Below are 26,948 nucleotides of genomic sequence, written 5' to 3' on the forward strand. Positions count from 1 at the left end.
ATAATTCTAGTTTTCCTCCGCGTGGGTGCGGAGGTATCAAGGGGTCGGCTCAGTGCGTGGGTCGGGGAGATTGAGAAATGGGCTCAGAGGACAAGGTGAGGGGTTAAATCAGGCCTATGGGCGGGACTCATTCCGGGGTCGGGGCTAACGGTGGGGCCAGAGCCAGCCGGTGGCTTCGGTGACAGAGTGGACTAGAAGGGCGAAATGGGCCGGGCATGGAGGCTCATGCCTGTAATCCAAGCGCTTTGAAGGACAAAGCGGGCGGATCACCTGAGGTGAGGCTGGTCAAGACCAGCCTGACCAACATGGTGAAACCCCGTCTTTAAAAAAAAAAAAAAAATAGGACGAAACGTCCGTCGAGGGACTCGCCCCTCAAGATGCACATTAAGAACGTTCCCCACGTTCCTGAACCCCGTGATCTCGGCTCACTGCAACCTCTACCTCCTTGGCTCAATGCAATCTCTATCACCCCGGGCTCAAGCGATTCTCCTGCCTCAGCCTCCTGAGTAGCTAAGATAACAGACATGCGTGACCACTCTGGGTTAATTTTGTATTTTTAGAAGAGACAGGTTTCTGGTGTTGGTCTCGAACTCTCAACCTCAAGTGATCTGCCCACCTCGGTCTCCCAAAGTGCTGAGATTACAGGCGTGAGCCACTGCGCCCGGACTCCTACTTTTTTGGAGGATGTTGAGAAACACTGGTGTTAATTATTCTTTAAATGTTTGGTACAATTCATTCATGAATTGACACTTCTTTGGTCCTTAACAATTCATTGTTGGAAAGTTTCGAAATACTGATTTAATATTTTTTTCTGGTTATAGATCTGTTGAGATTTTTCATTACTTTTTAATCCAGTTAAGATAATTTCTGTGTTTCCAGGAATGTGTCCACTTAATTTAGGTTATCTAACTAAGTTGTACAATTAATTGTTCATAGTATCCTCTTCTAATCTTTATTTCTGAAAAGTTTGTTGTAGTATGCCCCAGTGTCATTTCTAGTTTTAATTATTTGCATCTTCTGTCTTTTTTGGCAATCTAAGTGAAGTTTGTCAATATTACTGATCTTTCCAAAGAAACACATTTTAGTTTCATTGATTCTCATTGAATAGGTTCTCGTCTATTCTCCATTTCACGTATTTCCCCTCTTATTTCTTTCCTTCTGTAAGATTAGTTTACTTTCCTTTTTTTGAGACGGAGTTTTGCTCTTGTTACCCAGGCTGGAGTGCAATGGCGCGATCTCGGCTCACCGCAACCTCCGCCTCCTGGGTTCAGGCAATTCTCCTGCCTCAGCCTCCCGAGGAGCTGGAATTACAGGCACGTACCACCATGCCCAGCTAATTTTTTTGTATTTTTAGTAGAGACGGGGTTTCACCATATTGACCAGGATGGTCTCGATCTCTTGGCCTCCCAAAGTGCTGGGATTATAGGCGTGAGCCACCGCGCCCGGCCTACTTTCCTCTTTTTTGGTAGTTCCTCAAGATATGAAATTATTTGTAGGTATTTACAGCTATACATTTCCTACTGAGGCCAGGTAAGATGGCTCACACTTGTACTCCCAGCACTTTGGGAGGCCAAGGCAAGAGGATTGCTGGAGCCCTGGAGTTCAAAGCTGCAGTGAGCCGTGATCATGCAGCTGCACTGCAGCCTGGGGGACAGAGCCAGACACCATGCCTGGCAATTTTTACTGATTTTTTAAAATCCAATAAGAAGTAAAAACTGGAGGCTGGGTGCAGTGGCTCACACCTGTAATCCCAGCACTTTGGGAGGCCGAGGAGGGTGGATCACGAGGTCAAGAGACCAAAACCATCCTGACCAACATGGTGAAACCCTGTCTCTACTATAAATACAAAAATTAGCTGGGCGTGTTGGCATGTGCTTATAGTTCCAGCTATGTGGGAGGCTGAGGCAGGAAAATTGCTTGAACCAGGAGGTGGAGGTTGCAGTGAGCTGAGATCACACCACTGCACTCCAGCCAGGGTGACAGAGTAAGGCTCCTTCTCGAAAAGAATAAGTAAAAACTGGAGTTATATACAAAAATATCACAAATGTGGTCCAATGTACTTACCTTTACTAGAGATCTTTATTTCTCCACACAGCTTGAGTTACTGTCTAGCATCCTTTTATTTCACCCTGAAGAACTCCTTTTAGTATTTCTTTTTCTTTTTCTTTTTTTTTTTTTTGACACAGAGTCTCACTCTGTTGCCCAGGATGGAGTGCAGTAGCACATTCTCGGTTCACCACAACTACTGCCTCCTCGGTTCAAGTGAACCTCCTGCCTCAGCCTTTCAAGAAGCTGGGACTACATGCATGCACCACCATTCCCAGCTGATTTTGTATTTTTGTAGACATGGGGTTTCACTATGTTGGCCAGGCTGATCTCAAACTCCCGACCTCATGATCCACCCGCCTTGGCCTCCCAAAGTACTGGGATTACAGGAGTGAGCCACCCCCCACTGCAGCGTTTTTGGTATGGCAAGTGTAGTGGTAAACTTCCTTGCCATTTGTTTTTCTAGGAATGTCTTAAATTCTCCCCCATTTTTGAACATTTCTGGTGACCGCAGAATTCTTGGTTGATAGGGTTTCGTTCTCGGCTCTTAAATATGTCATCTCACTGACTATGTCCCCATGATTTCTGATGACGTATTTGTTATTAATAGTATCGAGAATCCCTTCATGTAAGGAATCACTTCTTTCAGCACTCTTCATCTTTGACATTTGTCATTTTGATGATAATGTGACTCACGGTGGGCCTCTCTGAGTTTCTCTTACTTGGAGTTTGTTGAGCTTCTTTGATTTAAAGATTCATGTTTTTCATCAAGTTTGGAACATTTTGCCTATTATTTCTTCACATTTTATTCTACTCCTTCATTTCTCTTTTATCTTTCTCCACCTTCCATAATGTGTCTGTTGGTCTGATTAGTGGTGTGCTACAGATCCCTTAAGTTCTGTTTAGTCTTCACTCTTTTTCCTTTAGGCCTCTCAGAGTCAATATTTTGCAAAAGTTTTATCTTCAGATTTGTGGATTCTTTCTTCTGCATGCTCACATCTGTGAAAGAGAAGACGCAGCCAGTGACCAAAGAGCTAATGTCAGGAGTCCGGCTCTACCAAGGAAATAGTTCCATATTATCTTATTTACAATTGGTAAGTATGTTATTTAGAAAGTATTGTCAGCCAGGTGCAGTGGCTCACGCCTGTAATCCCAGCTCTTTGGGAGACCAAAGCAGGCAGATCACAAGGTCAGGAGTTCGAGTCCAGACTGACCAATATGGTGAAACCCTGTCTCTACTAAAAACACAAAAATTAGCTGGGCGTGGTCACGTGCACCTGTAATCCCAACTCCTCAGGAGGCTGAGGCAGGACAATCACTTGAACCCAGGAGGCGGAGGGTGTGGTGAGCCAAGATCATGCCACTGCACTCCAGCCTGGGTGACAGAGCAAGACTCCATCTTAAAAAAAAAGAAAGAAGGCCTGGCATGGTGGCTCACGCCTGTAATCCAAGCACTTTGGAGGCCAAGGCAGGCGGATCACCTGAGGTCAGGAGTTCAAGACCAGCTTGACCAACATGGTGAAACCCCATCTTAAAAAAAAAAAAAAGAAAGAAAGTATTTTGGAGAGAAAATAAAAAAGGAAATAATCTAAAAAGTAAAGTACAGAAAACTTTACAAAGAACACTTAAATTAAAACATTTAAAGGCCAGGCGCGGTGGCACAAGCCTGTAATCCCAGCACTTTGGGAGGCCGAGGCAGGTAGATCACGAGGTCAAGAGATCGAGACCATCCTGGTCAACATGGTGAAACCCTGTCTCTACTAAAAATACAAAAAATTAGCTGGCATGGTGGCGCGTGCCTGTAATCCCAGCTACTCAGGAGGCTGAGGCAGGAGAATTGCCTGAACCCAGAAGGCGGAGGTTGCAGTGAGCTGAGATCGTGCCATTGCACTCCAGCCTGGGTAACAAGAGCGAAACTCCGTCTCAAAAAAAACCCAAAAAAACAAAAACAAAAAAACATTTAAAAAGGAATTAAGCTTTCGAGGTAGGAGGCCGCTCTTGTCAGGTATGGAACTAGGTGTGGATGCAATGTGGCTCTCGATAGCACCTTATCAATAGTTGTGTCCCAAAGGAAGGATGAGAATAGCTGAAGTCCTAAAGAGTAAGCCTAACTGAAGCTGTTGGCACACAGGCATTACACAGAAAGCTGGATGTTGAAATGGTGGAGTCCAACTTCCCTGGACAAGCTTTATGGGTTCTGCTGGTGACATTCTTATCCATGGATGGCTTGCTTGGGACTCGGATTTCATGCTTGAAGAAGTGCAGACATATCTGTTTTATTTTTTATTTTATTATTATTATTATTTTTGAGATGGAGTTTCGCTCTTGTTACCCAGGCTGGAGTGCAATGGCACGATCTCGGCTCACCGCAACCTCCGCCTCCTGGGTTCAGGCAATTCTCCTACCTCAGCCTCCTGAGTAGCTGGGATTACAGGCACACGCCACCATGCCCAGCTAATTTTTTGTATTTTTAGTAGAGATGGGATTTCACCATATTGACCAGGATGGTCTCGATCTCTTGACCTCATGATCCACCCACCTCAGCCTCTCAAAGTGCTGGGATTACAGCCTTGAGCCACTGTGCCCGGCCCAAATCATTCTATTATAAAGACACATGCACATGTATGTTCATTGCGGCACTATTTACAATAGCAAAGACCTGGAACCAACCGAAAAGCCCATCAATGATAGACTGGACAAAGAAAATGTGGCACATATACACCATGGAATACTACGCAGCCATAAAAAAGGATGAGTTCAGGTTATTTGTGGAGACATGGAGGAATCTGGAAACCATCATTCTCAGCAAATTGACACAAGAATAGAAAACCAAACACCGCATGTTCTCACTCATAGGCAGGTGTTGAACAATGAGAACACATGGACACAGGGAGAGGAGTATCATACACAGGGGTCTGTTGCGGGGGCTAAGGGAGGGACAGCAGTGGGTGGGGAGGTAGGAGAGGGATAACGTGGGGAGAAAGACCAGATATAGGTGACGGGGGGATGGAGGCAGCAAACCACCTTGCCATATATGTACCTAAGCAACAATCCTGCATGATCTGTACATGTACCCCAGAACCTAAAGTACAATAAAACAGAAAGAAAAGAAAGAAACCAATTCTCTGCAGTTGCAGGAGCTTCCACAGTGGCAAGTTGGATAGTTGCTTGTTGATACAATCTCTTTAGGTGTCCTCAAGTAATGTCAGGCACCTTCTGAGCCATCACCATCATCGTTGGTTGATTCTCCAAGGACAGGTACTGTTCTCAAGGAGAGAGCCCCATATTCCCCCTTTTGTGGTTACCAAAACATATTTAAGAGTTTAATGAGCTCGTTTAACAATGGCCTAACTGATTGAGTACTAGGAAATACCAGTTCTGTGCTGTATGTGTTTTTTTTTTTTTTTGGGGGGGGGGAGGAAGGCAGGAAGGAAGGGAAGAAGGACGGTAGGGAGGAAGGAAGGGATGAAGGAAGGAAGGAAGGAAGGGAGGAAGTGGGGAGTGAGGGAGGGAAGGGAAGAAAGGAAATCAAGCAATGAAAGAGACATTGCCGACCTGGATCTAGAGGTTTACAAGTTGATTTCTTTTTTTTTTTTTGAGAGAAGGAAAGAAAAAAAAATAATAAGTAAAGGAGAGGAAGAAAGAGGGAGAGTAAATGGAAATATTGCTTTATTTTGAAAAAAATTGGGTATTAATAATGGCCAATCAATGTTTCATTTAAACTAATGGGTAGGTGTGATGTGGTATTGACAAGAATGTATATTTTGTGTATTTGAAGTGGAGAGCTCTATAAATATTTATTAAGTTTACTTGTTCTGGATCTGAGTTCGAGTCCTTGATATCCTTATTAATTTTCTGTCTCATTGAATCTAAGTCTCCTATCTGGGTGTTAGGATCGTTAGCTCTTGTTGTTGCATTGATCCTTTTACCACTATATCTTTGTTGCTTTAAAATCTATTTTATCCGATACAAGAATTGCAACTCCTGCTTTTTATTTATTTATTATTTATTTTTGCTCTCCATTTGGTTGGTAAATCTTTCTCCATCCCTTTGTTTTGAGTCTTTGTGTATCCTTGCATGTGAAACAGGTCTGGATGTAACATGCCGTTGGTTTTGGCTGTGTCTTTTGATTGGGAATTTAGTCAATTTAAATTTAGGGTTACTGCCATTTGATGTTGACTGGCTGTTTTATCCATTTGTTGGTGTAAATTCTTCTTTATGTTGGTGCTCTTTACTTTTTGGTGTATTTTTAGAAAGGCTAATACTGGTTGTTTCTGTGTGTAATGCTTCTTTCAGAAGCTCTTGTAAAGCAGGCCTGGTGGTAATAAAATCTCTGAGTTCTTGCTTGTTCATAAAAGATTTTATTTTTCCTTCAGTTGTGAAGCTTAGTTTGGCTGGATGTGAAATTCTGGGCTGAAGGTTCTGTTCTTTGAGGATGTTGAATATCGGCCCCCACTCTCTTCTGGCCTGTAGAGTTTCTGCCGAGAGATCTGCTGTAAGTCTGATAGGCTTGCCTTTGTGGGTTATCCGACATTTCTCTCTGGCTGCCCTTAGTATCCTCTCCTTCGTTTCAACCCTGGTGAATCTAACGATTATGTGCCTTGGGGTTGCTCTTCTTGAGGAATATCTTTGTGGTGTTCTCTGTATTACCTGGGGTTGAATGTTGACCTGCTTTGCTAGTTTAGGAAAATTTTCCTGAATAATATCCTGAAGGGTATTTTCCAGCTTGGATTCATTCTCTCCGTCGCATTCAGGTACACCTATCAAACGTAAATTTGGTCTTTTCACATAGTCCCACATTTCTTGGAGACTTTGCTCATTCCTTTTTATCCTTTTTTCTCTAATCTTTTCTTCACGTTTTATTTCATTAAGTTGGACTTTGACCTCTGATAACCCTTCTTCTGCTTGAACAATTCGAGTGTTTAAACCTGTGCATACTTCTCGGAGTTCCTGTATTGTATTCTTCAGTTCCATTAATTCACTCATACTCCTCTCTAAGTTGTCTATTCTCAATAGGATTTCATCAAACCTTTTTTCAAAGTTCCTAGTTTCTTTACGTTGGGCTACAACATGTTCTTTTAACTCACCGAAGTTTGTTATTATCCATTCCTTGAAGAGTGATTCTGTCATCAGGAGGCGCTCGTTCTCCATCAAGCCTTGTTCCATTGTTGATGGGGAACTGTGATCATCTTTAGAGGGAGAGGCGTTCTGACTTTGAGTATTCTCAGCTTTTTTACGCTGGTTTCTTCCTGTCATTGTAAATTTATCCTCCTGTTGTCTTTGAAGTTACCAACTTTCAGATTAGGTCTCTTGAGTGGACGTCCAGGTTGTTAGTTCCCAGGGCCAGAGCAGCGGCGTTAAAACTGATGGTGCTTTTCTGCCCAGGATTCTCCTGTCGGGCTTCCTTCTTGTGTCCGTAGTAGGCGACTCTGCCTTCCCGGGGCTCCAAACCTCGGTCAGAAGGGGAACCGGTCCCGTTTACTCTGTGCCGAGTGCTGCCGCACCGAGGTGCCGGCGGAACCGCTGCGCCGACCATGAGAGTCGCGCTGGCGACCCGTGTGTTTCCACCACTGGGGGATCTTCTGCTCCGTGAGTGGCCAGACTTTGTCTGAAAGTGTGGCGTCCTCTAGTTCTCCGCGCCTTCCCTGAGAGCTGCAATCCCGGGATGTTAGCGATCGGCCATCTTGGATCGTTCTCCTGTATGTGTTAAAGTTGCAATGCATATGTAAATTGAGTACTATGATGGTAAGGTCCATTATCAGTTTTTTTTTTGAGATGGAGTTTCGCTCTTGTTACCCAGGCTGGAGTACAATGGCACAATCTCAGCTCACTGCAACATCCGCCTCCTGGGTTCAAGCAATTCTCCTGCCTCAGCCTCCAGAGTAGCTGGGACTACAGGTGCGTGCCACCGCTCCCAGCTAATTTTTTTATTTTTAGTAGAGATGGGGTTTCACCTTGTTGACCGGGATGGTCTGGATCTCTTGACCTCCTGATCCACCTGCCTCGGCCTCCCAAAGTGCTGGGATTATAGGCGTGAGCCACTGCGCCCACCCAACAAAAACTTTGTTTAAATGTCCTTAGGTGCTGGCCATTTTCTTGCATTAGCCTTTAGCAGGAATGTCTTAGAAGTGAGCTTGGGAAAGTAGGGCTGTGGCCAGTTTCCTCTCATCTGCTCCAAGCTCCTTAGGCAGCCTAACAGCGTGCCAACTGTTGCTGCCCTTATACTACAAGTGTTAGCAAGAGGCCAGAAAATGACCAGGTGGTAAAGTGTGTGTGTAAGCACGGGGGCAGGAGGCAAGATGGTAACAGGCTGGGAGAAGACCACGCCCCTTGTCTTCCAAGCCACCTATGCCTGGAGCCAATCCCATTAGGTACTGAAATTATACTGAGCTTTTTATTATTTTTACCACCCCCAAGCAGAGAGGCTCAGAGGAGGAGCAGACATGCAGCACAGGGTCTGCTTAATTAAGTTTTCCAGCCACAGTGTTTTTGAACCTTTTATTTAAAAGTGAAACAACCATTCCAGGTAATTACTGCTGCATTTATCTTCTGAAGATGACAGCAGCTGACAGAGCTTGTCCACCTCAGCCTAGAAAGCATTTAACATCTGGCTGTGGGAGAGCGCCCCTTATTAGTGGGCTCCTCCCCCCGAGCTCTGTACTCTAGGCCGCTCCACACTCCTCTGCCCACCTTAGGCTAGTAAGGTCGGGGTGCACATGGACTTCTTAGCCCTTTTCCTAGGAGGCCAAGGAAGACACGAAATTGCTTGTTAGCTGATGTAGAGAACCAGAGAAGCCCACCTACTCTGGTGGGATCAGCAGCAAGCCTGATGTGAACTTTGGGTGAACTCCAGAGAACTGAAACCATAATGGGGAATGGGTATGTCTTGGAAAAGAGCAGTCAGATCTAGTGAAAGATAACCAGCTTTCACTAACCTTGCTGCAAGATAGTTGTTAGCTGAAGTATGTTAACTAAAATATGAGAATTACAACCACAGGCTGTTCTGGGTAACTGCACCCTCCCTCTGCTGTGTGCTTTGTGAACATATAAAATAAAGTACTCTGAGGCAAGACAGGGCCGGAGAAACCGATATTTTCACTTTCCCAGACCACCCGGCCCCGCTTTTCTCTATGTCTGTCTTTGTGTTTTTCTTCATCCCCCACCATTCCCTCTTAGGTCTTTGAACTCTTGCGCAGTGTGGGACACAGCACACACCAGAAGTGGAGACATGTGAGGGGTGGCAGCAAAGGGCAGAAGTAGGAAAAGCAGCAGCACAGCAAGCAGCAGGCCACTTTCTGGGCACAGTTACTAAGGCACGTGACCATGGTGAGAATGATCCTCAGGACCAGGCTGGAGCTGCCTGCAGCCACCTGGGTACTCAATCTGTGCCTCCTAGTCTCCCCTCCATCACCACAAACCCAGAAAGGGGCAACCTGCCCAGGCTGCCAGTGACTAAATGGGCACTCCATGGCATCTTAGTAAGTCTCCTGCCCCAGGCCTTTGTGGGCAGCAAGAAAGCCAGAGCTTTCTGGGATAAAACCCAGGAGGCAGCATGCAACTTTCCCGTATACTCCAGGAAAGCAGAAAAGATGAAGCCAGCAAGGCTGATGCTGGATGTAGGAAGTGAGCCTTTGCATATTAGGAAGACAATCATCCTCAGCCACTTTCCTTCCCTCCTGGAAGAACCCCTCCAACAGGGAAGCTTGTCAAGGAGATGCAGCCACCTGGTCACATAGATGTTTGCTGACCAGGGGTCTTATGCAAGAACTGTCTCTTGGGTGGCCTCCAATTTCCTTAAGGGGGTTTGGAGGCACTGTTGCCTGGATGGGGCCAATAAATGCAGGTCCCTTTAAGGGTGGAGGAAAAGAGGGCAATAGCTTTTCTATTGGGGGAGAAAAAGGCTCTGGTCCATCCTTATCATCACTAGAAAAGATCTCTTTCTTATTCCCCATAGAAGGGAAGGAGGGGAGGAGAGAAGTCTCTCCCTGTTGTTCTGGATTCCTGTTTTTCCTTCTGCTTTAAATCTCCTGAATTCCCTTCAGGCAGAGAAGATAGGCGGGCTGACTCATTGCAATTTGGCAGATACAAAGAGGATACAATGCAGAGCATACCAGCACCCAGGTGGTCAAAACAGTAACATTAGTAAGATGACCTTGCTCATATCCTCTTTTCAGGCAGCAACTTACCTGCTCCCATTACTCTGAGTCTAAGGTTCCTTGGTCAGGAAAAAGAGGGCATTCTGCCAAATTGAAAGCATAAGCCTGTGTAGCTCCAGGCTCTACAGTGCACTGGATAGCCTTAAATAGTTGTTGCACTGTTTTAAATAATACTTTCTGCTCTTTGGTCATTTCTTGACCAATGATAACCCAACCCCTGATACTTTACACATGGTTCCCATCCTCGTGATGGGAGTCAGGATTGTCCCTTAGCAGGATTCCCCGAAAATTGATGAGCTGGCCTCCTTCACATGTAACTTCAAGGTGATCACGTCAGGGTCACCACTTGCAAAGCTTATAGCTTGCAGTGAATGTGGAAAATGAAGTACTCAGACAATTCCAGCTGAGCGGGGCTAGAGGAAGCTCTTCTGAGAGTCCTCCCAGCATCCATCTGCCAAATATTTATTGAAAGGGCTTGTATTAAATACAAACGTCCACTAGATGGCCATTTGAGGTTGGTTACTGAGGCACCTGTGGCTGTGTACAACACTCAAACCACTTCTTCAGGAGGCTATTTTCAGCATTCCTACCACACACTCCACTCCCTGTCCTGTTTTCAGGGTTAAGGAGTTTCATTCTCATGCACAAATAACATACACAGTGCCTCAGTATTTTTCCATGCCCTGACCACAAATGCCTTGTACATAAGCTTGAACATATTGCTGTGAGCCCCCCAACAGACAAGGATTCTGGCCTCTATATCACTCATCCCGCTGCAAATACTCTAGGTGGACTGTGACTTACATTACAACCTTTCTTTCTTTCTCTTTCTTTCCTTCTTTTCTCATTTCCTTTCTTTCTTTCTTTTTCTTTTCCTTCCTTTTTTTTCTCTTTCTTTTTTTTTTTTTCCTTTCTTTCTTTTTTTGAGATGGAGTTTCGCTGTTGTTACCCAGGCTGGTGTGCAATGGCGGATCTCAGCTCACCGCAACCTCCGCCTCCTGGGTTCAGGCAATTCTCCTGCCTCAGCATCCTGAGTAGCTGGGATTACAGGCACGCGCCACCATGCCCAGCTAATTTTTTGTATTTTTAGTAGAGACGAGGTTTCACCATGTTGACCAGGATGGTCTCAATCTGTTGACCTCGTGATCCACCTGCCTCGGCCTCCCAAAGTGCTGGGATTACAGGCGTGAGCCACCGCGCCTGGCTTTTTCTTTCGTTCTTGATGTAATTTCACTCATTGCTTCTTGCCTAGGCTGGAGGGCAATGGTGCGATCTTGGCTCACTGCAATTGTGATCTTGGCTCACTGCAATCTCCACCTCCTGTGTTCAAACAATTCATCTGCTGGGTTTAAGCAATTCTCCCAGTCTCCTGAGTAGCTGGGATTACAGGCATGCCCCACCACGCCTGGCTAATTTTGTATTTTTAGTAGAGATGGAGTTTCTCCATGTTGGCCAGGCTGGTCTCAAACTCCTGACCTCAGGTGATCCGCCCGTCTCAGCCTCCCAAAGTGCTGGGATCACAGGATGAGTCATCATGCCCAGCCACATTACAAGCTTTCTTGACAAAACCCCAATTTGTGCAGAAACTACGGAGAGATTGGCATGGATTTATTTGTTGTTTTTGGCTTGACTCAAGATTTAAAATCTGGAATGGTGAAGGTGACAGTAATTGGCTGGAGAAAGCAATCCCCAAAGTTTACAGTGTGGCCGAAGACTGATTGAACATTGTTTTTTTTTTGAGACGGAGTTTCCCTCTTGTTACCCAGGCTGGAGTGCAATGGCAGGATCTCAGCTCACCGCAACCTCCGCCTCCTGGGTTCAGGCAATTCTCCTACCTCAGCCTCCCAAGTAGCTGGGACTACAGGCGCGCACCACCACGCCCAGCTAACTTTTGTATTTTTAGTAGAGACAGGATGTCACCATGCTGACCAGGATGGTCTCAATCTCTGACCTTATGATCCACCTGCCTCAGCCTCCCAAAGTGCTGGGATTACAGGCATGAGCCACTGTGCACAGCCTCATTTGAGTTTTATGAGTTCTTTTTACCAGATGAGTTTGGATGCTTTAAGGCATAAGAAACACAAAATGCTTTTTCACATGCCTTAGATCGACTGAAATGGTCTTCTATGTGACTTCTCATGTTTAGCAGACCAAAGACTGAAAAGAGGCTGGGTGCAGCGGCTCACACATGTAATCCCAGCACTTTGGGAAGCCAAGGTGGGCAGATTACTTGAGACCAGGAGTTTCTGACCAGCCTGACCAACATGATAAAACCCCAGCTCTACTAAAACTACAAAAGTTCACGAAGCATGATGGCACATGCCTATAATCCAACTACTCCAGAGGCTGAGACAGGAGAATTGCTTGAACCCGGGAGGCAGAGGTTGCAGTGAGCTGAGATCATGGCACTGCACTCAAGCCCGGGCAACAGAGGGAGACTATCTCAAACACACACACATCATTTCATTCCTTACATTCGTAAGTTTTCTCTCCATTTTAACTCTGAACATGAATATTAAAGACTATGGAATATCTAAAGGTTTTTCACATTCTCTACTGTATTGTTTTCCTAGGGCTGAGGAAAAAAAAAAACACATGGGATGACTTAAACAACAGAAATTTATTTGCTTATGGTTTTGGAGGCCGGAAGCCCAGGATCAAAGTGTAAAGATGGTTTCCTCCATAATGAGCCGTAAAAGAAGTATCTCTTCCAGGAATCTCTCCTTGATTTGCAGATACAGTTTCTGGTCATGTCACATAAAATTCTGTTCCTGTTACCCTGATATCTTTCACTTCTTATAAGGAAACCAGTCATATTAAATGAGGGCCCCATTCTAACTGCCTCATTTTAAAATCACCTCTTTAAAAAACTACATCCAAATACCACCTCATCTTGAGGTCCCATGAGAGAAAGCCTTATTATGTTGACTGGTGGATGAGACATGGGACATAATCCAGATCAGCAGTTCCGAAACTTTTTGGCACCAGGGGCCAGTTTCATGAAAGACATTTTTCCTATGGACTATAGTAGGGGATAGTTTGGGGATTAAACTGTTCCACCTCAGATCACCAGGTCTTAGATTCTCGTAAGGAATGTGCAACCTAGGTGTCCTGCATACAGAGTTCACAATAGAGTTCATGCTCCTATGAGAATCTAATGCTGCTGCTGGTCTAACAGAAGGTGGAGGACAGGCAGTAATGCTTGCTCCCCTACATTTACCTCCATATGTGCGGCCCAGATCATAAAAGGCCACACACCACTACCAGTCCATGCCCAGAGGTTTAGGGACCCCTGATCTAGACCATTCCACTTATATTCATCAAGTTATTCTCCAGCATACATTGGCATGTGCATATTAAAGTTGTGAAACATAAAAAGCTTTTCCCGCCAGGCACAGTGGCTCACACCTGTAATCCCAGTGCTTTGGGAGGCCCAAGCGGGCGCATCATGAGGTCAGGAGATCAAGACCATCCTGGCTAACACAGTGAAACCCCATCTCTATTAAAAATACAAAAAAATTAGCTGGGCATAGTGGTGCATGCCTATAGTCCCAGCTACCCACAAGGCTGAGGCAGGAGAATCACTTGAACCCAGGAGGCGGAGGTTGCAGTGAGCCAAGATCATGCCACTGCACTCCACCCTGGGAAACAAAGACTCCAGCAAAAAAAAAAAAAAAAATTTCCCACACTCCTTGAATTCAGTTTCTCTCCAGTTTGAGTTCTAAAATGTTTATCAAGGACTGAGTAGTAGTGTGGCTGGCTTCTCCACATTCCTTACATCAATATGGCTTCTTACCACTGGGAATCCTGACATGTACCTTAAGGCTTGAGAAGCAAAGATTTTCCCACATTCCTTACAGTCATAGGTTTTCTCCTAGTGGGAGTTTTATGGTATCAGTCCTAAGGAGTAAATGAAGCCTTTCCCACATTTTCCATATACGTAGGGTTTCCTGCCACTGTGAATTCTTACATGTTCATTATGACCTGAGATAATAAAGAAGTGGTTCCACATTAACTCCCATAGCATTTCTCTACAGTGTGACTTTGTTCACGTTTCATGTAAATGGGAACCACAGAGAGCTTTCCCACAATTCTAACACTGATAAGGTTTCTCCTCAGTGAGTTTTTTAAGTATATGAAAAGGGACTATAAGCATTGAAGAATTGCCGGGTGCGGTGGCTCACGCCTATAATCCCAGCACTTTGGGAGGCCGAGGCTGGTGGATCACGAGGTCAAGAGATCGAGACCATCCTGGTCAACATGGTGAAACCCCGTCTCTACTAAAAATACAAAAATTAGCCGGGCCTGGTGGCGCATGCCTGTAATCCCAGCTACTCGGGAGGCTGAGGCAGGAGAATTGCCTGAACCCAGGAGGCGGAGGTTGTGGTGAGCCAAGATCATGCCATTGCACTCCAGCCTGGGTAACAAAAGCAAAACTCGGTCTCAAAAAAAAAAAAAAAAAGAATTGAAGAATTTGACCAGGCATGGTGGCTCATGCCTATAATCCTAGCACTTTGGGAGGCTGAGGCAGGTGGATCATCTGAGGTCAGGAGTTCAAGACAAGCCTGAACAACATGGTAAAATCTCGTCTCTACTAAAAATACAAAAAAATTAGCTGGGTGCAGTGGCATGCACATGTAATCCCAGCTACTTGGGAGACTGAGGCAGGAGAATCACTTGAACCTGGGAGGCAGAGGCTGCAGTGAGCTGACATCACGCAATTGCACTCTAGCCTGGGTGACAGAGTGAGACTTTGTCTCAAAAAAAAAAAAAAAAAGTATGAATGATCATACTACTAACATTCACAGGGCTTCCATACACTGTGAGTTCACGTATTTGAAATGAATTAGAATAACTGTAGGTTTTTCAATATTGCTTTACATTTTTAGGGGTTTTTTCCAGTGAATAGGCATGTGGATATTAAAAAGGAAGGCTTATCTAAATCCTTTCCAACATTTCTTACACTGAAAGGGCATCTCTCCAGAGTAAATTCTCACACATTCATTAAGCTTTGAGTAACTAACTAGTGCTGGCTTCTCAGTATTTCTTACATTCATAGGGCTCTGTCCACTGTGAGTCCTTATTTAAAAAGGGCTGAGTATTGATGATGGCTTCTTTTTACGTATTTTTGAGACAATGTGTCTCCTGCCCAGGCTGGAGTGCAGTGACACAATCTCAGCTCACTGCAACCTTTACCTCCTGTATTCAAGTGATTCTCATGTCAGCCTCCCGAGGAGCTGGCATTACAGGCGCCTGCCACCACACACGGCTGACTTTTGTATTTTTTGTAGAGAAAGGGTTTCACCATGTTGGTCAAGCTGAGTTTTGTTTTGTTTTATTTTTGAGACTAAGTCTCAGTCTGTTGCCCAGACTGGAGTGCAATGGTATGATCTCAGCTCACTGCAACCTCTGCCTCCCAGGTTCAAGCGATTCTCCTGCCTTAGCATCCAAAGTAGCTGGGATTACAGGTGCCTGCCACTATGCCTGGCTAATTTTTGTATTTTTAGTAAAGACCTGGTTTCACCACATTGGCCAGACGGGTCTCAAACTCCTGGCCTCAAGTAATCCACCCAGCTTGGTCTCCCAGAGCACTAGGATTACAGGCATGAGCCACTCTGTCTGGCTGTTGATATAAAAAAAGGAATTTGGCTGGGTGCAGTGGCTCACAACTGTAATCCCAGCATTTTAGGAGGCCAACGTGGGTGGATAATGAGGTCAAGAGATCAAGAGCCAACATGGTAAAATCCCATCTCCACTAAATATACAAAAATTAGCTGGGCATGGTGGGACATGCCTGTTTTCACAGCTACTTCAGAGGCTGAGACAGGAAAATCACTTGAACCTGGGAGGCAGAGGTTGTGGTTAGCCGAGATCACTCCACTGCACTCCAGCCTGGGCAACAAAACAAGACTCCGTCTCAAAAAAAAAAAAAGGGAATTTTGTCACTTGATCCCAGAAAGAACTAAAAAGATGAACAGCCTCAAAAATCAACAACCCTTCCCAGATGTGTAAGAGTAACGGGGCTGCAGGGCAAACCATCATGGAGGGAGGGGCTATCTGCACTTTGTTTTACCTCCAGGAGCTGCAACAGGTTTTCAACACAGTCAATATCAGAGAAAAATCCCCTTATGCTCTTAGCTAAGAATGTGAAAGAGAGTGCTCTCTTCATAACAAGGCCTGCCATCAGGAGAAACTAGTTCACCAGAGAAAAATCTGCTTTTTGGCTGGGCGTGGTGGCTCACGCCTGTAATCTCAGCACTTTGGGAGGCTGAGGCGAGCGGATCACCTGAGGTCAGGAGTTCAAGACCAGCCTGGCCAACATGGTGAAACCCTGTCTTAAAAAAAAAAAAAAGGCGGGGGGGCCAGGCGTGGTGGCTCATGCCTGTAATCCCGGCACTTTGGGAGGCCGAGGCGGGTGGATCATGAGGTCAAGAGATCAAGACCATCCTGGTCAACATGGTGAAACCCGTCTCTACTAAAAATACAAAAATTAGCTGGGCATGGTGGTGCATGCCTGTAATCCCAGCTACTCAGGAGGCTGAGGCAGGAGAATTGCCTGAACCCAGGAGGCGGAGGTTGCAGTGAGCTGAGATCGTGCCATTGTACTCCAGCCTGGGTAACAAGAACGAAACTCCATCTCAAAAAAAAAAAAAAAAGAAGAAAACTCTGTTTTTTTTGTTTTTTTTTGAGATGGTTGTTGCTCAGGCTGGAGTACAAAGGCACAATCTCGGCTCACTGCAACCTCTACCTCCTGGGTTCAAGAGATTCTCCTGCCTCAGCCTTCCAAGTAGTTGGGATTACAGGCATGTGCCACCGCACTCAGTTAATTTTGTATTTTTAGTAGAGATGGGTGTTTCTTTACATTGGTCAGGCTGGTCTCAAACTCCTGACCTCAGGTGATCCACCCACCTCTGCCTCCCAAAGTGCTGGGATAACAGGCATGAGTCACCATGCCCAGCCAATCTTCTGGGTTTTAATGAGAGCTTCAGTGACCTGAAGGAAGGAAATAACCAACTCCAGCCAACTCTATACATCCTGACCCAACTAAAGGGTGGGAAAAACTATGAAGTTCACAGTGCAGTGGTACAGACTCACTAAAAGGCTGGCATCTAATGACTGAACAATAGAACACTGCTGCTCTCCCCACAACTTGCCACCATTACTAGAGGCCTATTTACAGCAGTTCCTCTTATTTGGTATGCCACGTCCAACTACAGAAAAATTGCAAGCATACTAAAAGGCAAAAGTTAGTTTAAAGAGAAGAGTAAGAACCAGAACCAGATATAGCAAGATTGTTGAAATTATCAGACTAAGAATTTAAAAAAATTATGATTGGTATGTCCTGGTTTTTTTTTTGAGACGGAGTTTCGCTCATTACCCAGGCTGGAGTGCAATGGTGCGATCTCGGCTCCCCGCAACCTCCGCCTCCTGGGTTCAAGCAATTCTCCTGCCTCAGCCTCCCGAGTAGCTGGGACTACCGGCACGCACCACCATGCCCAGCTAATTTTTGTATTTTTAGTAGAGATGGGGCTTCACCTTGTTGACCGGGATGGTCTCGATCTCTTGACCTTGTGATCCATCCACCTGCCTCGGTCTCCCAGAGTGCTGGGATTATAGGCGTGAGCCACCGTGCCCAGCCTTGTCCTGGGTTCTAATGGATAAAGCAAACAGCATCCAAGAACAGACGGGCGGTGTAAATATAGAGACAGAATTCTAATAATCACAAATAAATGCCAGAGATTGCCGACAGTGTAACAGAAAGTGAAGGATGCCTTTAGCAGGCACATTATTGGCTAGGAAACAGCCAACTAAAGAGCTTGAGCAGAGAGCAGTAAAACATCCACAACTGAAAAGCAAAGAGAACCAAGAATAAAAAAACACGACATAAGAACTGTGAGATACCCACAAAGTTGTATCTTACATATAAACAAAACACCAGATGGAAAGGAAAAAAAAGGAAAAAAAATATTTGAAACAATAATGACTGAATTTCTCAAAATTAACTCAGACACCAAAACACAAATGCAGAAGGCTAAGCAAACACCAAGCAGGACAAGCACCAAAAAAACCTACACCTAGGCATATCATTTTAAAATAACAGAATATCAGATATCAAAAGATTCTCAAAGAAGCCAGAAGGAAAAAATGCTTTATGTTTTGAGGATCAAGTGCAAGAATTACATCCAACTTTGAGCACAGAAGGAAGTGAAGGTAAAATAAAAATGTTCATTTTTGTAATTCTTAATTGAACAGACAACTTCTGAAAAATAGCTACAATGTACTAGATGACATATGCTAGTTTTGTGCGTGTGCATATGCAGATAAGTGGAATATAGTAATGGCGGAAGGTCTGAGAGGGAGGATTTAGAATATTTTGATAGTATAAGGTACTAACACTACTCATGAAACAGTACAGTAGTATAAATATGAGAATTCATGTAAATATTATGGTGTGTAAAATATTTAAAGGTTATACCACATTCCTTCCCTTCCCAGGGTTTTGAGGTAATTTTAGATGTGTAAAAAAAAACATTCTGTGGAGTTAATGTAAGGCCTCCTACATGTATTACAGGGAGAAGGCTTCTCTCCAGTTCAACTTCTTACACCTTCTAGAAGGTAGAAAACATTAATGTACGCGCTTCTACAATCCTAATAGGGTCTCAGTCTGCTCCAAGTTCCAATATGGTGTATAAGGTCACAGATTCCTTAGTTTACAGTAAAAGAAACTTTCCTTCCCCCCTCCTCCATTTTCACATGGTCTATGACCAGACAACTTGTATGTGAATATTAAAGTAGAGCGAACATTCACAGGCTTTTTCATGTGCCTTACATTCATACAATTTCTCTCCTATGTAACTTCTCCTGTGTGTAGAAAGAACTGAAGACTCAATGAAGGTTTTCCCACGCCTTACATTCATATAGTTTCTCTCCAGTGTGGCTTTGCATGTAAATATTAAGGCTTTTGGACAATCTATAAATGTTTTTGCTTATTGCTTACCATATTCACCTGCTAGAGCCGCCACAACAAAACACCAGAATGTGTGGCTCAAACAAAAGAAGTTTATTTGCTCCAAGTTCTGGAAGGCCAAGATCAATGCGTCAGCAAGCAAGGTTGGTGGCCTTGATAGAAGGATCTGTTCCAGCCTTCCGTCTTTGGCTTGCAGATGGACATCATCTGATGACCTCATGTCATTTCCTGTATTTGTTGTCCCACTTGTATCTTTCTCTTCTTATAGGGATGGCAGTCTCAATTTAATCAAATACCTTTTGTTTTTGAGATGAAGTCTTACTCTGTCGCCCAGGCTGGAGTGCAGTGGCACGATGTCTGCTCACGGCAACCTCTGCCTCCTGGGTTCAAGCTATTCTCTTGTCTCAGTCGCCCAAGTAGCTGGGATTAGAGGCACCTGCCACCACACCTGGGTTTTGTTTTGTTTTTTAATTTTTAGTAGAGACAGGGTTTCACCATGCTGGTCAGGCTGGTCTCAAACTCCTGACCTCAAGTGATCCACCCACCTCAGCCTCACAAAGTGCTGGGATTACAGGAATTAAATAATTTTCATAGTTTTTTCTCTCCAGTGTGAGTTGATTCATGTCTTTGAAGTGAATCAGAACAAATTAGAGCTTTCCTGCATTTATTACATGGACAGTTTCTCACTAGTGAGTTCGTTCGTGTCTTCGAAGTGAACGAGGATGACTGTAAGCTTTCCCGCACTGCTGACATTTATAGGGTTTCTCTTCCGTGTGTGTTTTTTCATGAATTCTAAAGGAACTGGAACATATGAAGGCTTTCCCACACTGTTTACACGCATAGGGCTTCTCTCCAGTGTGAGTCCTTTCATGTATTTGAAATGAACTGGAATGACTGAAGGCCTTTCCACATTGTTTACACTCATAGGGTTTTTCTCCAGTGTGGATTCGCATGTGAATTTTAAGGTGGGTGGAATAGTTAAAAGCCTTCCCACATTCCTTACAGGTGTATGGTTTCTGGGCGCTGTGCGTTCGCATGTGATTATTAAGACATGAGGGATACCCGAATACTTTCCCGCATATCTTACACTCACAGGCCTTCTCTTCAGTGTGAGTTCTCAAGTGTCCACTAAGATTTGAGGAAATTGCAAAGGCTTTCCCACATTCGGCACACACAAAAGGCTTCTCTCCAGTGTGAGTTCTGATATGTTGAATAAGGCGTGAGGATGTAAGGAAGGATTTCCCACATTCCTTACATTCATAGGGTTTGTCTCCACTATGAGATCGTACATGTATACTAAGGCCTGAGTACTGAGTGAAGGCTTTGCCACATTCCTTACATATATACGGCTTCTCTCCAGTGTGAGTTCTTCCATGTATCTGAAATGAATTGGAATAATTGAAGGCTTTCCCACATTCCTTACATTCATAGGGTTTCTCCCCAGTGTGGGTTCGCATGTGAATACTGAGGTAGGCTGGGTATCTATAGCCTTTTCCACATTCCTTACATTTATAGGGCTTTTTTGCATTGAGGGTTTCTATAAGCACTGAAAGGTTTGTGGAGTCAATAAAACCTGGCCCATTCCATTCACAGAGTTTTGCTCCATTGTGAGTTTTCATATGTGCCTGAAGGTATGACCCATTAATGAAGGATTTTCCACAGTGACTACATTCAAACGACTTTTCTTGTATGCTAGTTCTCTGGCATACAATATTTGGTGTCAGGCTAAAGATTTTTTCACTCTGATTAAACTCAGACAGTTTCTCACCAGTAGAGGTTTTCTCATGCAGAATAAGGAAATCTTTTCCATACTGATTATAGGCATGAGTGTTCCCTGTACTTTGAGTTCTCATGTGCATCTTAAGGCATGAGTGTTCACTGAAGACTTCTCCACCTTGCTCACAGTCCAAAAGTTTCCCTCCATTGTGGTTTCCTTCCTGTTGAAGGGATAAGAATTTTATCAAACATATTAACAGAATGCACCCATCTGATTCTAAAAACATTATTATAATAATGATTATAATTTATGGCATTTTTATTACATGCATTCAGGTCCTGCCCTGTAGATTTATTTTAAGTGGTATGACGTAACTCTTATTCTAGAATGCTGTGCCATCTACTTTAATCTTGGCCAGGCCTGTAATCTCAGCAGTTTGGGAGGCCGAGGGGGGCAGATCACATGAGGTCAGGAGTTCAAGAACAGCCTGGCCAACATGGTGAAACCCTGTCTCTACTAAAAATACAAAAATTAGCTGGGTGTGGTGGCACACGCCTATGATCCCAGCTATGTGGGAGACTGAAGCATGAGAATCGAATTGCTTGAACCTGGCAGGCAGAGGTTGCGGTGAGCCAAGATGGTGTCACTGTACTTCAGCCTGGGCAACAAAGCAAGACTCCATCTCAAAATTATAGTAATCATAGGCTTGGTGCTGTGGTTCATGCCTGTAATCACAGCACTTGGGAGGCCGAGGCAGGTGGATCACCTGAGGGAGATTGGGAGTGCCAGACCAGCCTCACCGACATGGAGAAACCCCATCTCTATTAAAAATACAAAATTAGCCAGGCGTGGTGGCACATGCCCATAATCCCAGCTACTTGGGAGGCTGAGGTAGGAGAATCGCTTGAACCCAGGAGGCAGAGGTTGCAGTGAACCAAGATTGAGCCACTGCAATCCAGCCTGGCAACAAGAACAAAACTCTGTCTCAAATAATAATAATAATGATAATGGATTGCTGTAGAATTCTGAGGTACTGTTTTTAAAATTCAATGTCTAGATGGGTGCAGTGGCTCACATTTGTAATTCCAGCATTTTGGGAAACCAAAGTGGGTGGATCGTTTGAACCTAGGAATTAGAGACAGCCTGGGCAACATGATGAAATCCTATCTCTACAAAAAATATTTAAAAAAATAGCTGGGCATGGTGGTATGTTCCCATAGTCCCAACTGTGTAAGAAGCTAAAGTGGGAAGATCACTTGAGCCAAAGGGTCAAGGCTTCAGTGAGCCGTGTTTGTACCACTGCACTCCAGCCTGACTGACACAGCAAGACCTTTTCTCAACAAAAAAAAAAATTTTTTTTTTTTTGGTGGCACATGCCTGTAGTTCCAGCTACTCAGGAGGCTGAGGCAGGAGAATTGCTTGAACCCAGGAGGCAGAGGTTGCGGTGAGCTGAGATTGGGCCATTGCATTCCAGCCTGGGTAACAAGAGCGAAACTCCATCTCAAAAAAAAAAAATTTTTTTTTTAATTGCAAGTCTAAGCCAGATGTGGTAGCTCATGCCTGTAATCCCAGCACTTTGGTAAACTGAGGCGGAGGATCACTTGAGCACAGGAGCTCAAGACTAGTCTGGGCAACACAGCAAGAGCCTATATCTACAAAAAATTTAAAGAATTAGCTGTGTGTGGTGGTGCACACCTATAGTCCAGCTACTCGGGCGGGTGAGGTAGGAGGATCACTTAAGCCTAGGAGGTCAAGGCTATAATGAGCCATGATTACACCACTGCACTCCAGCCTGGGTGACAGCAAGACCCTGTGTCAAAAAGCACCAAAACAAAACTCAGTGTCTAGTTCCATATGTGGAAACGTGAAGAAGCTCTGAAGAAACAAGTTTCACGATACATTTGGAGCATCCCCAAACTCAACATCACTCTCTCGTGTGTATGCAACTTCTCTGAAATACCTCTTATTTTTGCTGACTTTCCGTAACAGAATTCCTGATTTTCTCTGAGGATGGAAAACTACCCCTTGCAAATCTTACCAACTGTACCCCAATGGATGTCTGACCCCTCAAACAGTTCTGCTGAAGTGTAGACCATTGGGTTTCAAGCTGCAATTCCCATCCTGAAATAAAACAAAAAAACAAATAAAAGGACTTAGGCAAGGTGAGGTAGCTCATGCCTCTAATCCCAGCACTTTGGGAGGCCAAGGTAGGCAGATCACTTGAGGTCAGGAGTTGGAGACCAGCCTGGCCAACATGGTGAAACCCCGTCTCTACTAAAAATACAAGTTAGCTGCGTGTGATGGTGAGCACCAGGTACTCAGGGGGCTGAGGCAGGAGAATTTCCTGAACCTGGGAGGCAGAGGATGCTGGGACCACACCACAGCACTCCAGCCTTGGCGACAGAGTGAACAACAATGACAAATGAAAGTTTGATTTGGGGGAAAAAAATGAAAAGAAATTGAAAGAGTTGAAAACAATAAGGCTCATTTCTACTTTTTTCAAATTAAACATGGCAAGAAAAAACAGAAAGAGATTTGGGGATTTGGGCTACAACAAAAATTTGGTTTTGATGTAAATGATCCAAAGGGGGAAAAACTGGCTAAGAAAAAGGACACAAGTAAAAATTTTGGAATGTTTATTACAAAGTGATGCTATGAAAATTAAAACTGATAGTGATTCCTACAGATGTACCTTAATTGTCTTAGGAAAAAAAAACAAACTGATAGTCAATAGAGAGTATCAGGAAGTTAAAGTAGGAAATTTCTGAAAAAGTGTATAACAAAAATTGACTTAAGGAAATGTGCTGGCTGGGCACAGTGGCTCATGCCTGTAATCCCAATACTTCGGGAGGAGGCCAAGGTGGGTGGATCACCTGAGGTCAGGAGTTCACCACCAGCCTGGTCAACATAATGAAACCCCATTGCTACTAAAAATAAATTAGCCAGGTGTGGTGCTGGGTGCCTATAATCCCAGCTACTTGGGAGGCAGAGGCAGGAGAATCATTTGAACCTGGGAGGTGGAGGTGGCAGTGAGCCAAGACCGCGCCATTGCACACCAGCCTGGGCAACAAGAGAAAAACTGTCTAAAAAAAAAAAAAAAAAAAAAAACAAGAAGAAAAGAAATGTTTTGCCGGGAGCTGGCTCACGCCTATAATCCCAGCACTTTGGGAGGCCTAGGCGGGTGGATCATGAGGTCAAGAGATCGAGACCATCCTGGTCAACAAGATGAAACCCCGTCTCTACTAAAAATACAATAATTAGCTGGGCATGGTGGTGCATGCCTGTAGTCCCAGCTACTTGGGAGGCTGAGGCAGGAGAACTGCTTGGACCCAGAAGGCGGAGGTTGCGGTGAGCCGAGATCGTGCCATTACACTCCAGTCTGGGTAACAACAGTGAAACTCTGTCTCAAAAAAAAAAAAAAAAATGTTTTAAGACCCCAGGTGGATGCCTGAGATCATGGCTAGTTCTGAACCCTGTATATACATACTATGATTTTTCAACCTAGTAACTGAAATGGCCATTATGTGACTGACAGGTGGTGTACACAGTGTGGATATATGGACAAAAGGGTGATTCACATGCCAGGCAGGATGACATAAGATTTCATCATACTACTGAGAACAGTGAAAAATTTTAAACTTTGAATGTTGTTTTATTTCTGAAAAAAATTTTTTTTTTTTTTTTGCGGGGTAGTGGGGCAGTGGCCAGGATCTCACTCTGTCACCCAGGCTGGAGTGCAGTGGTATAATCACATCTCATCACAGCCTTGACCTCCCAGGCTCAATCAATCCTCAAAGCTCAGTCTCCTGAGTGGCTGGGACAGCAGGTGTGTCCCACCACCCTCAGCTAATTTTTCTATTTTTTGTAGAAACAAGGTTCTCAGTATATTGCCTAGGCTGGTCTCGAACTCCTGGGCTCAATGATTCGCCCCACCTAGGCCGTCCAAAGTGTGGGGATTACAGGCATGGGCCACTGTCCCTGGCTGAATTTTCCATTTAATATTTTTTGGACCATGGTTGACTGTAGATAACTCAAACAGTGAAAAATCAAATCACAGACAAGGGGGGACTGTTCTGTAAGTAAAAGTGTGTGGGAAGTTAGATACTTCCTAACTTTATCTAAACCTGCAGAGAGAAAATACATGTTAGAAAGTTTCCTAGGCCAAGCATGGTGGCTCATGCCTGTAAATCTAGGAATTTGGTAGGCCGAGGTGGGTGGATTACCTGAGGTCAGGAGTTCAAGACTAGCCTGACCAACATGGAGAAACCCCACCTCTACTAAAAATACAAAAATTAGCCAGGCATGGTGGCGGGCACCTGTAATCCCAGCTACTCGCCTGTAATCCCAGCTACTCGGGAAGCTGAGAAAGAAGAATTGCTTGAACCCGGGAAGTGGAGGTTGCAGTGAGCCAAGATTGCACCATTGCACTCCAGCCTGGGCAATAAGAGTGAAACTCCAGCTCAAAAAAAAAAGTTTCCTAATTTTGCTTCCACACATAGTGACCTTCTCATCAACCAGAGTTGTTCTTCATAAACACTCACCTTGGAGAACGCCTCCCTGAACTGTCCTTGACTCTTCTTGTTCCAACCAAGAGATCAGACTGGGTTTGATGATCTGACCTCCTGAGTACAGAAAAAGACATTGATGGAAGAGGCTCATACAAACGATTACAAACTGCTCTTTCCTTGCTGCCACCAGGTCATGCAGAGGCGGAGGCTTGGGTGCGTTCAAGATTCGGCTTCACCCGCAACCCACTGCCATGACTGAGGAAGAAATTGCTGCTGGAGGTGTAATGGACATCAATACCGCTTTACAAGAGGTGCTGAAGACTGCCCTCATCCAGGACGGCCTAGCACGTGGAATCTGCGAAGCTGCCAAAGCCTTACGCAAGTAAGCTTTGTGTGCTTGCGTCTACCTGTGATGAGCCTATGTATGTCAAGTTGGTGGAGGCCTTTTGTGCTGAACACCAAATCAACCTAATTAAGGCTGACGACAACAAGCAACTAGGGGAATGGGTCGGCCTCTCTAAAAATGGCAGAGAGGGGAAGCCCCATAAAGCGGTTGCTTGCAGTTGAGTAGTAGTTAAGACTATGTCAAGGAGTCTCAGGCCAAGGATGTCATTGAAGAGTACTTCTTTTTTTTTATTTTTTTTTTTTGAGACGGAGTTTCGCTCTTGTTACCCAGGCTGGAGTGCAATGGCGCGATCTCGGCTCACCACAACCTCCGCCTCCCAGGTTCAGGCAATTCTCCTGCCTCAGCCTCCTGAGTAACCGGGATTACAGGCACGGGCCACCATGCCCAGCTAATTTTTTGTATTTTTAGTAAAGACGGAGTTTCACCATGTTGACTAGGATAGTCTCGATCTCTTGACCTCATGATCCACCCGCCTCGGCCTCCCAAAGTGCTGGGATTACAGGCTTGAGCCACCACGCCTGGCCTGAAGAGTACTTCAAATGCAAGAAATGAAGAAATAAATATTTGGTTCACACACACACACAAAGAGATTACAAACCTTTCTATGGTTCAGGAACTACAGATCTGATGAAAGTGGCGAAGTTATTTCAGAAGGGCTAAAAATGCAAATAACACCTGTCTGTGCCCCAAACAGTCTGGTTACTTCTTTCCCCTAAAACCAAAATTCAGGCTTACATACATATTTAAAAAGCATTACAACTTTTATTCAAACACAAAATAACAGCCAGGTGCGGTGGCTCATGCCTGTAATCCCAACACTTTGGGAGGCTGAGGCAGGTGGATCACTTGAAGTCAGGAGTTCAAGACCAGCCTAGCCAACATGGTGAAACACCAAACACACACACACACACACACACAAATAGCCAGGTATGGTGGTGCACACCTGTAATCCCAGTTATTCAGGAGGCTGAGGCACAAGAGTCGCTAGAACCCAGGAGGCAGAGGTTGCAGTGAGCTGAGATCAAGCCAGTGCACTCCAGCCTGTGCAAAAGAATGAAACTGTGACTCAAAACAACAACAAAAATACGAAATAAGAACGTCTAACAAAGAGATCCTCCTTCTCCTGGGGAAACGACTACACCAGTGG

At 44.6% G+C, this 26,948-nt stretch overlaps 1 protein-coding gene and 1 pseudogene across 20 annotated transcripts in view; one reads left to right on the plus strand and one right to left on the minus strand.

The window, feature by feature from the left end:
• LOC108589554 (small ribosomal subunit protein eS12 pseudogene) lies at positions 1–26,181 on the plus strand (annotated as a pseudogene). Its single transcript, XR_013531044.1, has 2 exons — positions 1–95; positions 25,586–26,181. The product of XR_013531044.1 is annotated as a small ribosomal subunit protein eS12 pseudogene (transcript).
• Positions 18,335–26,948, minus strand: part of LOC100408619 (zinc finger protein 426) — a 17,634-nt gene continuing 9,020 nt past the window's right edge. For 11 of the 19 annotated variants that reach the window (XM_078360460.1, XM_078360456.1, XM_078360457.1 and 8 more), the window contains 3 exons: positions 25,429–25,509; positions 22,926–23,008; positions 18,335–21,107 (listed from right to left, as the gene is read on the minus strand). In XM_078360460.1, coding sequence (XP_078216586.1) covers positions 19,857–21,107; positions 22,926–23,008; positions 25,429–25,509 — 1,415 coding nt within the window. In that variant the 3' untranslated portion in view covers positions 18,335–19,856. The remainder of the gene's footprint in view (positions 21,108–22,925; positions 23,009–25,428; positions 25,510–26,948) is intronic. The other 8 variants (XM_078360463.1, XM_078360462.1, XM_078360461.1 and 5 more) reach the window with 1 other exon arrangement.

The sequence above is a fragment of the Callithrix jacchus genome, chromosome 22 (genome assembly GCF_049354715.1).
Source record: "Callithrix jacchus isolate 240 chromosome 22, calJac240_pri, whole genome shotgun sequence".
Taxonomy (NCBI): Eukaryota; Metazoa; Chordata; class Mammalia; order Primates; family Cebidae; genus Callithrix; species Callithrix jacchus.